The sequence below is a fragment of the Alosa sapidissima genome, chromosome 24, assembly GCF_018492685.1.
Source record: "Alosa sapidissima isolate fAloSap1 chromosome 24, fAloSap1.pri, whole genome shotgun sequence".
In the NCBI taxonomy this organism is placed as follows: domain Eukaryota; kingdom Metazoa; phylum Chordata; class Actinopteri; order Clupeiformes; family Clupeidae; genus Alosa; species Alosa sapidissima.
Genome location: NC_055980.1, coordinates 21,350,185 through 21,363,029, shown reverse-complemented (window position 1 = coordinate 21,363,029; position 12,845 = coordinate 21,350,185). Strand labels below are relative to the sequence as shown.

General features: G+C 40.8%; 1 protein-coding gene across 4 annotated transcripts in view; it reads left to right on the top strand.

The window, feature by feature from the left end:
* The first annotated feature begins 1,975 nt into the window (after positions 1–1,975).
* The window catches only part of LOC121700171 (collagen alpha-1(II) chain-like), a 45,261-nt gene continuing 34,391 nt past the window's right edge, over positions 1,976–12,845 (top strand). For 2 of the 4 annotated variants that reach the window (XM_042082972.1, XM_042082969.1), the window contains exons 1-11: positions 1,976–2,241; positions 4,205–4,387; positions 5,795–5,805; positions 6,481–6,504; positions 8,795–8,887; positions 9,278–9,361; positions 10,526–10,582; positions 11,052–11,114; positions 11,626–11,679; positions 11,919–11,972; positions 12,441–12,494. In XM_042082972.1, coding sequence (XP_041938906.1) covers positions 2,157–2,241; positions 4,205–4,387; positions 5,795–5,805; positions 6,481–6,504; positions 8,795–8,887; positions 9,278–9,361; positions 10,526–10,582; positions 11,052–11,114; positions 11,626–11,679; positions 11,919–11,972; positions 12,441–12,494 — 762 coding nt within the window. In that variant the 5' untranslated portion in view covers positions 1,976–2,156. Of the gene's footprint in view, positions 2,242–4,204; positions 4,388–5,794; positions 5,806–6,480; positions 6,505–8,794; positions 8,888–9,277; positions 9,362–10,524; positions 10,583–11,051; positions 11,115–11,625; positions 11,680–11,918; positions 11,973–12,440; positions 12,495–12,845 lie in introns of all 4 variants that reach the window. The other 2 variants (XM_042082970.1, XM_042082971.1) reach the window with 2 other exon arrangements.

Genomic DNA, 12,845 nt, shown 5'->3' with positions numbered 1-12,845 from the left:
ACAACTAAGCATTTTGATTTTCTTGTTCATAACAGTGACACAGGAACTTGTCTTTTGATGGCACTGACATGTTGTTTGGCATAAATATTTGTTTTTGAGAAAAACAAAGCATTTTCAGCAGGTTAACTGCTTTTGTAGGTAATCCACTGTGTGGTGCAGTTTGCACATATTATTTTAAGAAACATTACTGATGTTTGAGAAGTGCACCAAAGTGACTTGGTAATTGCCTATAATTACCTATGATGTTGAGGCTCTTTCATGAACATCACACTGCCCTAAGATAGCATGCAAACTAACTAACAAACAAACAGAAAATTCTTTTGTGCAAAGGATTATGACTGTTTCACACAATGTTCAATGTAAGCTATCTGCTGATATAACAAAATTGTTACTGCTCTAATATGCACACATTCTTTTTTTATTATATATTTTTGGCCTTTTATGCCTTTAATTTACAGGACAGTAGAGAATGACAGGAAGAGAGAGTCGGGGTGGGATTCAGAAAGGACCACGGGGCGGGAATCGAACCCGGGTCGCTTGCGTACAGCGCAGGTGCCCCAGCCAGCCGCACCACGGCTGGGGCCTAATATGGCACACATTCTAACTCTATTGACACTACTGTAAAATGCAAACATACAGGAAGTGCAGACATTGAAGCAAATACATATAACAAGATATATATATACAAGACAGAACAAAGCAAAGTTTCAACTTCATATGTACCCCAACACACAAAGCACCCCTGGACACTAAACAAACACCTCAGAAGCTCTTTGGTCATCTAGATATCCACTTTGTTGTCCTTCTGATGCCTCTGGCAATAAGCATTACATTACATTTATTCAACAAGCTGTCGCTTGTATCCAAAGACACTTACAGAGGAGGACAGGCCAAGCTACAGTACAGTGCAGAAAGCTTAAAGTAACAATGAATACCAGACTTGCATACAATACAACATAACTAGAGGATGATTGACCGTAGCAGAGTAGCAATGGGTACTACACTTACATACAATACAAATCTAAGATAATTAGAGGACGATCGACTGTAGTAACAATAAATACTACCCTTACATACAGTACAAATCTAAGATAAGAGGATGATCGACCGTAGTAACAATAAATACTACCCTTACATACAGTACAAATCTAAGACAACTAGGATGATCGACCGTAGAGTAACAATAAGCACTATGCTTACATACAATACAAATCTAAGATAACTACAGGATGATTGACCATAGAGTAACAATAAATACTACACGTACATACAGTTCAAATCTAAGATAACTAGAGGATGATCGACCGTAGTAACAATAAATACTACCCTTACATACAGTACAAATCTAAAATAAGGATGATCGACCGTAGAGTAGCAACAAGTACTATGCTTACATACAATACAAATCTAAGATAACTACAGGATGATTGACCATAGAGTAACAATAAATACTACACGTACATACAGTTCAAATCTAAGATAACTAGAGGATGATCGACCGTAGTAACAATAAATACTACTCTTACATACAGTACAAATCTAAAATAAGGATGATCGACCGTAAAGTAGCAACAAGTACTATGCTTACATACAATACAAATCTAAGATAACTACAGGATGATTGACCGTAGACTAACAATAAATACTATACACTTACATACAATACACAGCTGTGCAAGTATGCAAGCAGAATCAATCAGTCAATCAATCAATCTATCTATCTATTTACATCTAGAATGCTGAAAGCCGAAGTTTTCATTAGATGATGTGGCGATGAATCCCGGCGACTCATACTCTAAATGACAGCATGGCAACAGACGCTAGAGATGAAATCGGTCTCCCTGCTCAAATAGCCGCTGCGTGCTCCTCCTTCTAGGAGGGCCACTTCTCCTCCTTAGACCTCAGCATCGTCTGACCAGGCCAGCCCCGTATAAAAGCTTCGGCCACTGCTTAAGTCCGGCAGCAAGGGGACTCATTCTGTCAGCGGGGCCCAGGGTGATGCTAGGCGAGAGTGGACCCTACTGTGACGACCGCCTGACAGGACGACCATTAGCACCATCCAGAAAAGAAAAGAAAGACGCACAGATACACACACACACACACACACACGGACTCTCTCCTTGTCCTCAAGGAGTTTACATGTCTAATATTTAGACATGTTTAGCTTTGTGGATGTGCGGCTGGGGCTGTTGCTCGTGGTGGCGGTTCTCTCTGGGCGGATTCGTGGTCAGCAGGACATTGGTGAGTGTGATGATGAATAGCCTAATGCATTGAGACTCCAGTCCACTCAGGGGACTACTTCCCCTACAGTATATAACAGGTTCTTAGTGAGGCTTACAGTAATCCACCAGAGGTTATGTCTCTTGTATTGTGAATGGGATGTACAGGATATCTGATGTATTATACAATTTCTAAGAATTGTTCTTTACCTTGTTCTTTGTTGATAACACTACAGTATACCGGTTTCTCAGATTTAATTGGAGAATTGTTTTTTGGAGATAAACAGATAATTACACCTGTCATCCCCATCAGCAACCAATGTCATTTGAGTTTGTGTTCCATACTGTATCTGAAACTCAGTGGAATTGTAAGCAAAGCCTCTAGCCTACAGTATGTTGTCTTGATCTAGCTATCATTCATCAGTGGCATCTCTGGTCTTCTTAGGGTTGGGTAGGAGGGTCTGTTAGCTTTTAGCTATGTAGCTGAAACATTTCATAAGATAAGAAATTCCTGACTGCTGTATCATGGTGATTCTTTATATCAAACAATATTTTACTTAAACATGAAATTCTTTGGTCCAACATTTTATAGACAAAGACGTTTGGATTCGACATAACCAACATCAAACCAGTGCACATCACCCCAAATTGTACAATAGATTGCAGAACACTCTAATAATGTTACTGCAATGGTAGGCTACTGTTACTGCAATGGTACTGTGCAGGACCGTAAGACACCTGCAGTAACTATATGGTTGACAATGTGCACTGTGTAGAAGGTATTTTATTGAAATCGAAAGCATGATTTTAATCGAATAGATTTGTTTACATATAATGTTTCTCATATGGCACATTTGTTTTCTTTAGTAAGTAAATATTATCGATCTGCATATTTGTGCTTAAATAAACTAGGCTATGCAGGACCAAAAACATTAACATACCAATATTTCACTGTATTAAAGTATGAATTCGAAGATATGAATTATTGGATAAAGATATATTCTGGCAACGAAATATTGCTTTAAGTACCTTATTTGGAAGAACTGGCCTACAAGGTGATGAACCAAAAAACACACAAGAATGAATGAATTATATGAAATATCTCCACATATCAAAACCTCGTTGCACTTAAAATCAAGTAATTAAATGGTAAACATTGACAAATGTGTTAAACATTGTGCAGGTCTGTGTATGGGGATGGGTAGGGGGTTGTCAGAGCTCCTAGGATATATTTCATTAACATATACTGCCATCATGTGGTAATTTAATGATACTGCAACTGCTTATTGGATGTGGAATTATACCCACTTGCTTAGACAAACTATCTGAAACTATACTGTAGTTATTTTGTATATTTAGATATTTTTATATTTTCAAAACTTTAACCAAAAAAACACACAACTCGCAAAACACCATTCACTTCTTCAAAAGCCATTTTTAAAATCAAAACTCTATACACAACTACCAAACGTGTGTAATGTAGAGAACTCTGGTGTTTTTCTTTTTTTCTTTTAAAGTGTGTTTTACAATGATTCAGTGTAAAGCAGAAAATGTCCTCATGGTTGATGTTTATGTCTATGTGTATGATGATGATCAATGAAAACCCAGTCAGGCAAAATTAAAACAATCTTTTTCAAGAAGATCATGTCTCAATCCCACCCCAGCTCTTTTCCCCACTCACTTCCTGATATACTGTAAAGGCAAAAAAAGCTCCAGATATATACTAAAAAAAGCTTGACACAAGCAGTCCCAGTGGAACTGTCTAATGTACATGTAAGCTATTGTTCACTCTGTATGGAAGGTCTGATATAAGTTTGATATGAAGGTCAGACAGCCTAGGGACTGTATGTAAATTAGCCTAATGCCAACTCTACAATGCATAAATGGCAACATTTATGTAAAAAAAAATCACATGGTCTCTAACAAATAAGATGAATAAATAAATACAAATAAATAGCAGGGTCATCTCTCTCCGTTTGCCCCAGATGCTCCTGGGACTTGTGAGCACGATGGCCAGGTGTATAGTGATGGGGATGAGTTTCGGCCAGAGAGGTGCATGCAGTGCGTATGCAGAAGGTCAAAGGTCATTTGCCTCGACATTGAATGTATCCCAGTGGACTGTGCCGATCCAGTGATACCACCGTTCGAATGCTGTCCAGTCTGCCCAGGTAGTCTGGTTCACAGTTCTTTTTTTGGGGCTTTTTTGCCTTTATTGTATAAGACAGTGTAGAGATGGACAGGAAGTGAGCGGGAGAGAGAGATGGGGTGGGATCGGGAAATGACCTGGGTTCGAGTTCGACCCAGGTCATAGACGCTTGGGCCCGATTGTGATGCGGATGCTGTAGCCAGTTGCACCACAGCGCCCCCCGAATTGGTTCCTGATTCTTACCTGCAAATCAGATCATCACTGTCTCTGACACTGAGAGAAAAGTGCCACACACTCTGTCTCTATATCAAAGAGTTTATTGAGCGAGTATGTTTCAGCCTATGCCCTTCGTCAGATCGGCACTTTTTTCTCTCTCCTCAATTCAATGAACAATTGGCCCGTGGCCTAGCCTGGGAATACTCTGGGAATACTAAATATGACCTTTCGGCAAATTTGGGATTTGCTCTGCAGCTCAGTCTTAAAGGCCATTTCCAATGTCCCTAAAACACGGGCACGCAAATACAATCGCTAATCCGACATGGACGTGTATTTCTTTGGAATTGAGTAAACAGCTGCATTTAAAACCTTCGTTTACAAGATTTCTACACTTTTGAAATGATTTGGTAAGAGTTTGTAAATGTACCAATTTAAGTTTAATTGCACTGCTAGTTATGCCCCTGCAGGAAGTCGTAAGTCAACGAACCTTTTCCAGACCCACTCCCAATTACAATTGTGAAGGTCTGGGTGTTCCTATGCTACCAGAGGCCAGCACCTCACAAAGAATCCTGTGTTACACGTACCTTTTACTGTCTCTGAGTCTGACACTACCTTATAGAACAGCTTCTGTGTAGCCCACTGTGTTCTATGCACGTTGCTAATATGCACAGTATGCATACAATTGGTTGTAGAATTAGACACAGGAGAGGACAGGACAAAAAGTCATCTTTGTCTCACTAGCTTGTTGTAGCTTGCTATTGTAGACTGTCTATTGCTGCCCTCAATACAAAACAACCACATAATTTATGTACAAGCACAACCAGAGCCGTAGGTCTCTGGACACAACAGCTCAATAGTGCCCTCTATTGAATAGATTTGAACATTGCACTACATCTTCAGACTGAATGACACACACACACACACACACACATGCAGAACTTGTGCATGAGACAGACAGAGAAAGAGAGAGACCTATTCAACTTGAGTAAGGATAAGTTACTACAATAAAGAAGTAAGATGTAATATATTACAATCAGTTTGAAAATATACTAGTTCTGCATGTGTGATGCAATGTGGGGTCTTTTTCATGTATTTGCTATTAATAATAAATATAATTCATTGTTCTATTTTAATATATATCACTATGTATTTAAGTATTACGGTATGCATACAATAAATGTAATGGGACCGTGTGTCTTAAATTGTCTTTCAGATGGGGAAAAGGTCAGTGGACATGTTGGACATCCATCACAGAGATGACCTGTAATATATCATCCATTACAGAGATGACCTGTAATATATATCTTACTATTCAAATGACATCCATTACAGAGATGACCTGTACAGTAATATATCATCCATCACAGAGATTACCTGTACTACAGTATATCATCCATTACAGAGATAACCTGTACTATATCATCCATTACAGAGATAACCTGTACTATATCATCCATCACAGAGATGACCTGTAATATATCATCCATTACAGAGATAACCTGTACTATGTCATCCATCACAGAGATAACCTGTACTATATCATCCATCACAGAGATGACCTGTAATATATCATCCATTACAGAGATGACCTGTACTATATCAGCCATTACAGAGATGACCTGTAATATATATCTTACTATTCAAATGACATCCATTACAGAGATGACCTGTACATCTCTTACTATTGAAATGTCCTGTAGTTATGTACCTACCTACCTTCTGCACATATACAGAGTTATTGTTTTTGTTTATATGAAAACTCATTATTTTAATTGCTGAGATTATTATTATTATTATTATTATTATTATTATTATTATTATTATTGTGTAGTGTTGAAGTGTTCCCCTCTTGCCAAAGCTAAATATGTATAACCATCAAAACATTGCTGTTTGATCTAGGTAATCGGACCAGCAGGAGACCCAGTGAGTGTTCTTCTTCCTCTTCTTTTTCTTCCTGTATATCTTTCCTCATGTTTATGAGTTTAACATGCAGACTGACATGGGAGGGAGGGAGCGAGGGTGAGAGGGAGGGAGGGAGAGAGAGAGGGGGGGGGGGGGTGGTGAGAGGGAGAGATGGGGGGGTGAGAGGGAGAGATGGGGGGTGAGAGGGAGAGAGGAAGAGAGAGCAGGATAGAGAGAGAGAGGTTGAGAGGAAAAGAGAAAGAGGGAGAGAGAGAGATATAGATGTGTGTATATCAAGAATTATTGCATAATATATATACACGCTTTGCCAATATGACTGGCAATAAAGCATTTTGAATTTGAGAGAGAGAGAGAGAGAGAGACTAGATGTGTACTAAATATGTTCAAGTGGTCCGTGTGGTCCGATCCAACAGATTAGCTACTATAGCTCAAATTGCTACGTTAATGCTGGTTCTGATAGTAAGGTGTCAGAACACACACAGTACATTGCAGTTTGTTGCGTATGGGGCTGCACAGCCACAGCCCAGTCAGGGTGCCCTTGCTGACCCCTGCCCACTGCCGTAAACGCCAACAATGGGGACATGGGCATCAGAACTGGACCACGGAGCAATGGAAGAAGAGGGCCAGGTCTGATAAATAACATTTTATTTTACGTCACATGGATGGCCAGGTGTGTGTGTGTGTGTGTCATTTACCTGGGCAACACATGGCACCAGGATGCACTATGGGCAGAGTCAGTGTGATGCTTTGGGCAATGTTCTGCTGGAAAACCTTGGGTCCTGCCATTCATGTGAATGTTCCTTTGACACATACATGTACCACCTACCTAAGCATTGTTACAGACCATGTATAGCCGGTCATGGAAATGGTAAGATGGCAGTGGCCTCTTTCAAGCAGGGAAATGTGCCCTTCTACAAAGCAGATATCGTTTCAGGAATGGTTTGAGGAAAACAAAAAGGTGCTCAAGGTGTTGACGTGGCCTCCGAATTCCCCAAATCTCAATCCAATTGACCATCTGTGGGATGTGCTGGACAAGCAAGTCCAATCTATCGAGGCTTCACCTCACGACTTATAGGACTAAAATGATCTGCTGCTAACGTCTTGGTGCCAGATACCACAGCTCACCTTCAGAGGTCTAGTGGAGTCCATGCCTGGATGGGTCAGAGCTGTTTTGGCGGCAAAAGGCCTGTGTATTCCTTTTGTGTTCCTCAAACCATTCCTCAACCATTTCTATAGAGGTATAGCATGATGATACATACCTTCAAGTACATTCAAACACTATGTAGGAATTTCCTTTCTGTCCATATTCATCATACTGATTTTGCGCTTAAAGCATGCCAAATTCATCAAGATCCCTCAAAAAAGGGTTGGAACAGCAAAGCTACCTTGTGCAAAGCCAGGCATTCCAGTCATTGCAGACGCACAATGCAAATGCAGAAATGCAAATCTTCCTATTAAAAGGGTATCATGAAAATGAAGTCAAATGAGCTCATTCGAAGCCATTATTTTAAGGTAAAAGACCTACAGTACTATGTTCCTTTGAGGCATTACAAGTACAATGGGAAGTTCCTCTGTGTCCTGGCTAAACCCACAACCTGGCTCATCTCTGGACCCTTAATCATCCTCCAGTGGAACTGGCTGATTGATCCCCTCACTGTCCACCACGGACATAGAATGCTAGACCGGTAACAATTATGATGTATAGGTTCCAGCCCATAGGCATAGAATGCTAGACCGATAATGACTATGACTTATATGGTCCAACCCATAGACATAGAATGCTAGACCGGTAATGACTATGATGTACTGTATAGGGTCCAGCCCATAGACATAGAATCCTTGACCGGCAACGACTATGACTGGTCCAACCCATAGACATACAGAATGTATGTAGAATGTAGAATGCTCTGATCAGGGTTCTCCATCTGTAGCTGGTATGTGGTGAGCATTCTGACACAAAATGGCTGCCATTCAGCACCCAGGTGGGTGCTACACATTGATGGCGGTTGAAGTGAAGTTGAAGCTTAAATGTATTATTTATGTATCTGTTTATTTATATGTTTATTTAACAGGACAGTGCACAGTGCATAACCGAGCCAGACTATTAGCATAGATGCTCATTTACATCTGTAGTCACTCGGTAGGAGTTGATGTTATTAAAGTAAACAGAACAAAAATATATGGAGAAGGGAGACATGTATCGTGTTGTTGTTGTTGTTGTTGTTGTTGTTGTTGTTGTTGTATATAGGTGTGTGCCTAGCTCATGCTTGTGTCCTCCTGCTTTGCTCAGGGTCCACCAGGACTGCCTGGCCGAGACGGCAGCCCAGGTGCAGCAGGCCTGGAAGGGCCTCGTGGACCCCCTGGACCCCCTGGCCTGGGTGTGGTGAGTTACATACACAACAAACTCTAGATTGTGTGTGTGTGTGTGTGTGTGTGTGTGTGTGCATAATTGTGTGCTTGGTGCCCGGCTGTGTACAGTATGTGTGTGTGTGTGTGTGTGTGTGTGTACTGACTTTTGCAGTGTTGTTTTCGTGTTGTGAGAGATCCTGTCTTGTGTGTTGTGTGTGATTGTGTCTTGTTCAGAGTTTTTTTTTGCTGTTTTGCGTTGATGATTATGATGATTATGTTTTGTATGACTGCATTATGCCTGTAAGCTCTCAGTTCTCTGTGATAGAAAGGTTTTATGTCATGTATGATTGCGTTGCGTAAACGTTTCAGCATTGTGTTATTGTGCCATGTGTGATGGCACTACATATTTCCTCTATCCCTGCAGAACTTCTTGGCTCAATATGGAAAAGACTATGGCTCTGTCACTGGAAAAGACTATGGTAGTGGAAAGACTGGTGGTGGTGGTGGGGTATGGAACTTCCCAGTTCTCCTCTCCTCATGTTTGGGACATACAGTACAGTTTGTACAGTGTACATTTACACTGACTAATTCCTGGTGCTACATTTCCTTTTTATGTCATGCCATATCTCACAACAATAGCGAAAAGGAAGTGAAACCCATGACTTTGGTAGTACCTTAGTTTAAAAGAGAAATCCAGCGATTTTTCACATAGATCTCCGGTTCTCGAGGTTATCCAACAGTGTCGGTATGGAAAAAAATCCCCCGAAAACAATCGGTACCAGGCAGCTGCAGTGCTACACATTCTGGGAGCACGTTCATTATCCACCATTGATTGTTTTTTCAATGCACAACATATGTTGTGCATGGCCTCTGACTCCCACAATAACACTAACACCCAACACTAGTTTTCCTACACCGTTGTTCAATCATTCGGCAATATTTGGAAAAATAAAATCTGATGTTATGAAAGTATTTTAATCAAGGGGTGATACCAGAAGAAGCCCTCTAATAATTAGTTAAAGGAGAATTCCAACAGCTACAGCTACCAGGTAACTACACTGCTACACTCTGGGGGCATGTTCATGAGCCCCTATCTTCATGCCCTCAGAGTGTAGCACTGTAGCTGCCTGGCAGCTCTAGCTGTTGGCTGCAGCAACTTGAGCTAGGTATAACCTATTGTTTTTATGTTTTTTTTCCGTACCGACAGCACTCGGTGACCTCGAGAAACAGAAATGTATGTGAAAAATCGCTGGAATTCTCCTTTAAAGGATAATTCCGGTATTTAGCACTCTGTGAGTTGCACAGTTTTGAAAACTAACGTTAAGGATTGTTTTAAGGACATGTTTGTGCATGCACATAGCCAGCCATTCTGAAGGAGTCAAAGGTGATTCAAAACGAGTCAGAAAGTTGAGACAGGACCCATCGTCAAAATTTCGGTGTCCACCACTCTAGTTCATCCAAAACAAACCAGAAAAGGGACTCAAAGTGCTAAATACCGGAATTCTCCTTTAATGTGCAATCTGCAGTCTTGGGTTTTCTCTTTTGTACCATTGCCATGACCAATATGAGTATATGATCGCTAAGGCTCTCTCTCACTTTCTTACTTTCTTGTTCTCTCTCTCTGTCTCTCTCTCTGTCTCTCTCTCTCTGTCTCTGTCCCCCCTCCCCCCAGATTGGACTTCTGGGTCCACCTGGCCCTCCTGGCCCCCCAGGTCCTTCCGGAGACCAAGTAAGGATTTTGCTCTTCTGTTCCGTGGTCTGGGTAGGAAAACCGGTGAACATGTTTTAGAGCCCTTCTGTGTTGCCAAATAGGCTAAATATTGCCAAATAAACACCGGTTTGCAGGTTGGCTAGCTTGTATCAATGCCAACTGTACGTGTTATTGGTGTATGGAAGGCCAGTTTTAAAAGAAAAAAAAAAACCCATTTAGGTCTCTACTGTACATACTACAAACTTGATTCTTAATGCGCCAATAGGAATATCTTGTATGGAAATAGCTTGGGGTTAGTTTTAGGTCCGAAGCTGGGGGAATGACACATGTAATGTCTTTGCTTACATTACAATAAATGACATCAGTCTTATTCATTTATGTAAATGAAAATGACACAATGTAGTACATATTAACATTTGAATTAGTTTGTTTCAACTGTTTATTGTTTGTTTGTTGTTTATTTTGTTGTTCTGTAACTTTACCTCAGGGTCCCGCTGGCCCCGACGGTCCAAAAGGACTTAATGGCCTTTCGGGAGAGCGTGGTCGCCCGGTGAGTGTCTTCTCTAACCCGTGTGTGTGTGTGTGTGTGTGTGTCTAAGTCAGGTTGCTCTGTGGTTCCAGCTGTATAAGTATAGTATCCCAATCCGTGAATTAGTGAAACACACACTAATCCCGACGCAGTGAGCTGCCTGCAACAACAGCGGCGCTCGGGGAGCAGTGAGGGGTTAGGTGCCTTGCTTAAGGGCACTTCAGCCGTGCCTACTGGTCGGGATTCGATCCGGCAACCCTCCGGTTACAAGTCCGAAGCACTAACCAGTAGGCCACGGCTGCCCCCTGTAAACAAGTAAACAGTAAACAGTAAACAAGTATTTATACATATATGGTGTTAATAATTCAGACTTTGTCTAATTTTCTACTTTGATACTTGGTTTCTTCTTCTTCTTCCTTACCATCATCATCATCACCATCATCATCACCATCATCATCATCATCTTCTCCTTCTACTTCTTCTTCTCCTCCTCCTCCTCCTCCTCCTTCTCCTCCTCCTCCTCCTCCTGCAGGGTCGTCCTGGTCCTCCCGGTCCTCCTGGCCTCAATGGTGACCGTGGAAAAGATGTAAGCTCATATTTGCTTGAACAAGCCACACAACATCTGTCATAATCATTCTTTAATTCCCTACATATTTATTTAATAAGTAAATGAGTAAATAATAAGTAAATTATTCAATAAGTAAATGAGTTATGTAAATTGTGAGTGTGATATGATTTTATGTAATAAAAGTAATTGTACTTACTGTGGAATGTCCAGAAAATATGGTAACCTAGTAAAATTGTATTACTTATTATGGTCTGCAGGGCAAGGATGGATCAGATGGTCAACGTGGTGTCCCAGGTCTCCTTGGTCTTCAGGTATGCACACTTACCGACACACAAACACACACACACACAGTCCCAGACTCTCTATTCTTCTTATAGAGCCTTTCATCAATAAAAACAAAAACAATGCTTGAACATTCTATTTGGTTCCCAATCTACTTCCTCTGCATTAAGATAACATATGGAATGTTAAAACGGAAACCTTGTGGGGCCAACTATGATGCTGATAATGGAACTCTCTTGAAAGGGTCTATACTCAACAATTGAATTGAAACTGGCTCTTAATTTCCAGTTCAATTCTTGAATTTCACTTGCATTTCAATTGAGGTAGCAAACAGGAAGCAGAATTGCAATTTGAATTTTGCACAACCCTGGTCACAACATCAAATTGCACAACTAGGCCTAAACAATGAGCTGCCCTCTTCTCTGGGTCACCGACTTGGACTAAGGTGTTGGAATTGGCTCTTGGGAAATAACGTTATTCCGTTGTGTCTGTACCAGGGTGCCCGTGGATTCCCCGGAATGCCAGGACTTCCAGGCATGAAAGGGCACAGGGTGAGTGTGACGTGATGAAAGCAATTTCCATTTTTTGTTTGGAAATTGACCTTGACTCTGCTGTTACACACGTTTGGGTCATTCCTGCTCCAAATCCACACACTCTTTTAAAATCAATGTGTTAGAAGCAACACAAACTGTGGTGGTGTTCCTATCTGGACATACATTAGAGATGTGTTAAAAAAACAACACAAGTTGTATTATTTTCAACACATATGTTTTAAGAGTTTACACAGTATAGCAAAAGCAATGTGTTAGAAGCAACACAAACTGTGTTGTTCCTATTTGGACATAGATATGTGTTAAAAACAACACACACACAAGTTGTGTTTATTTTCAACACATTCTTTT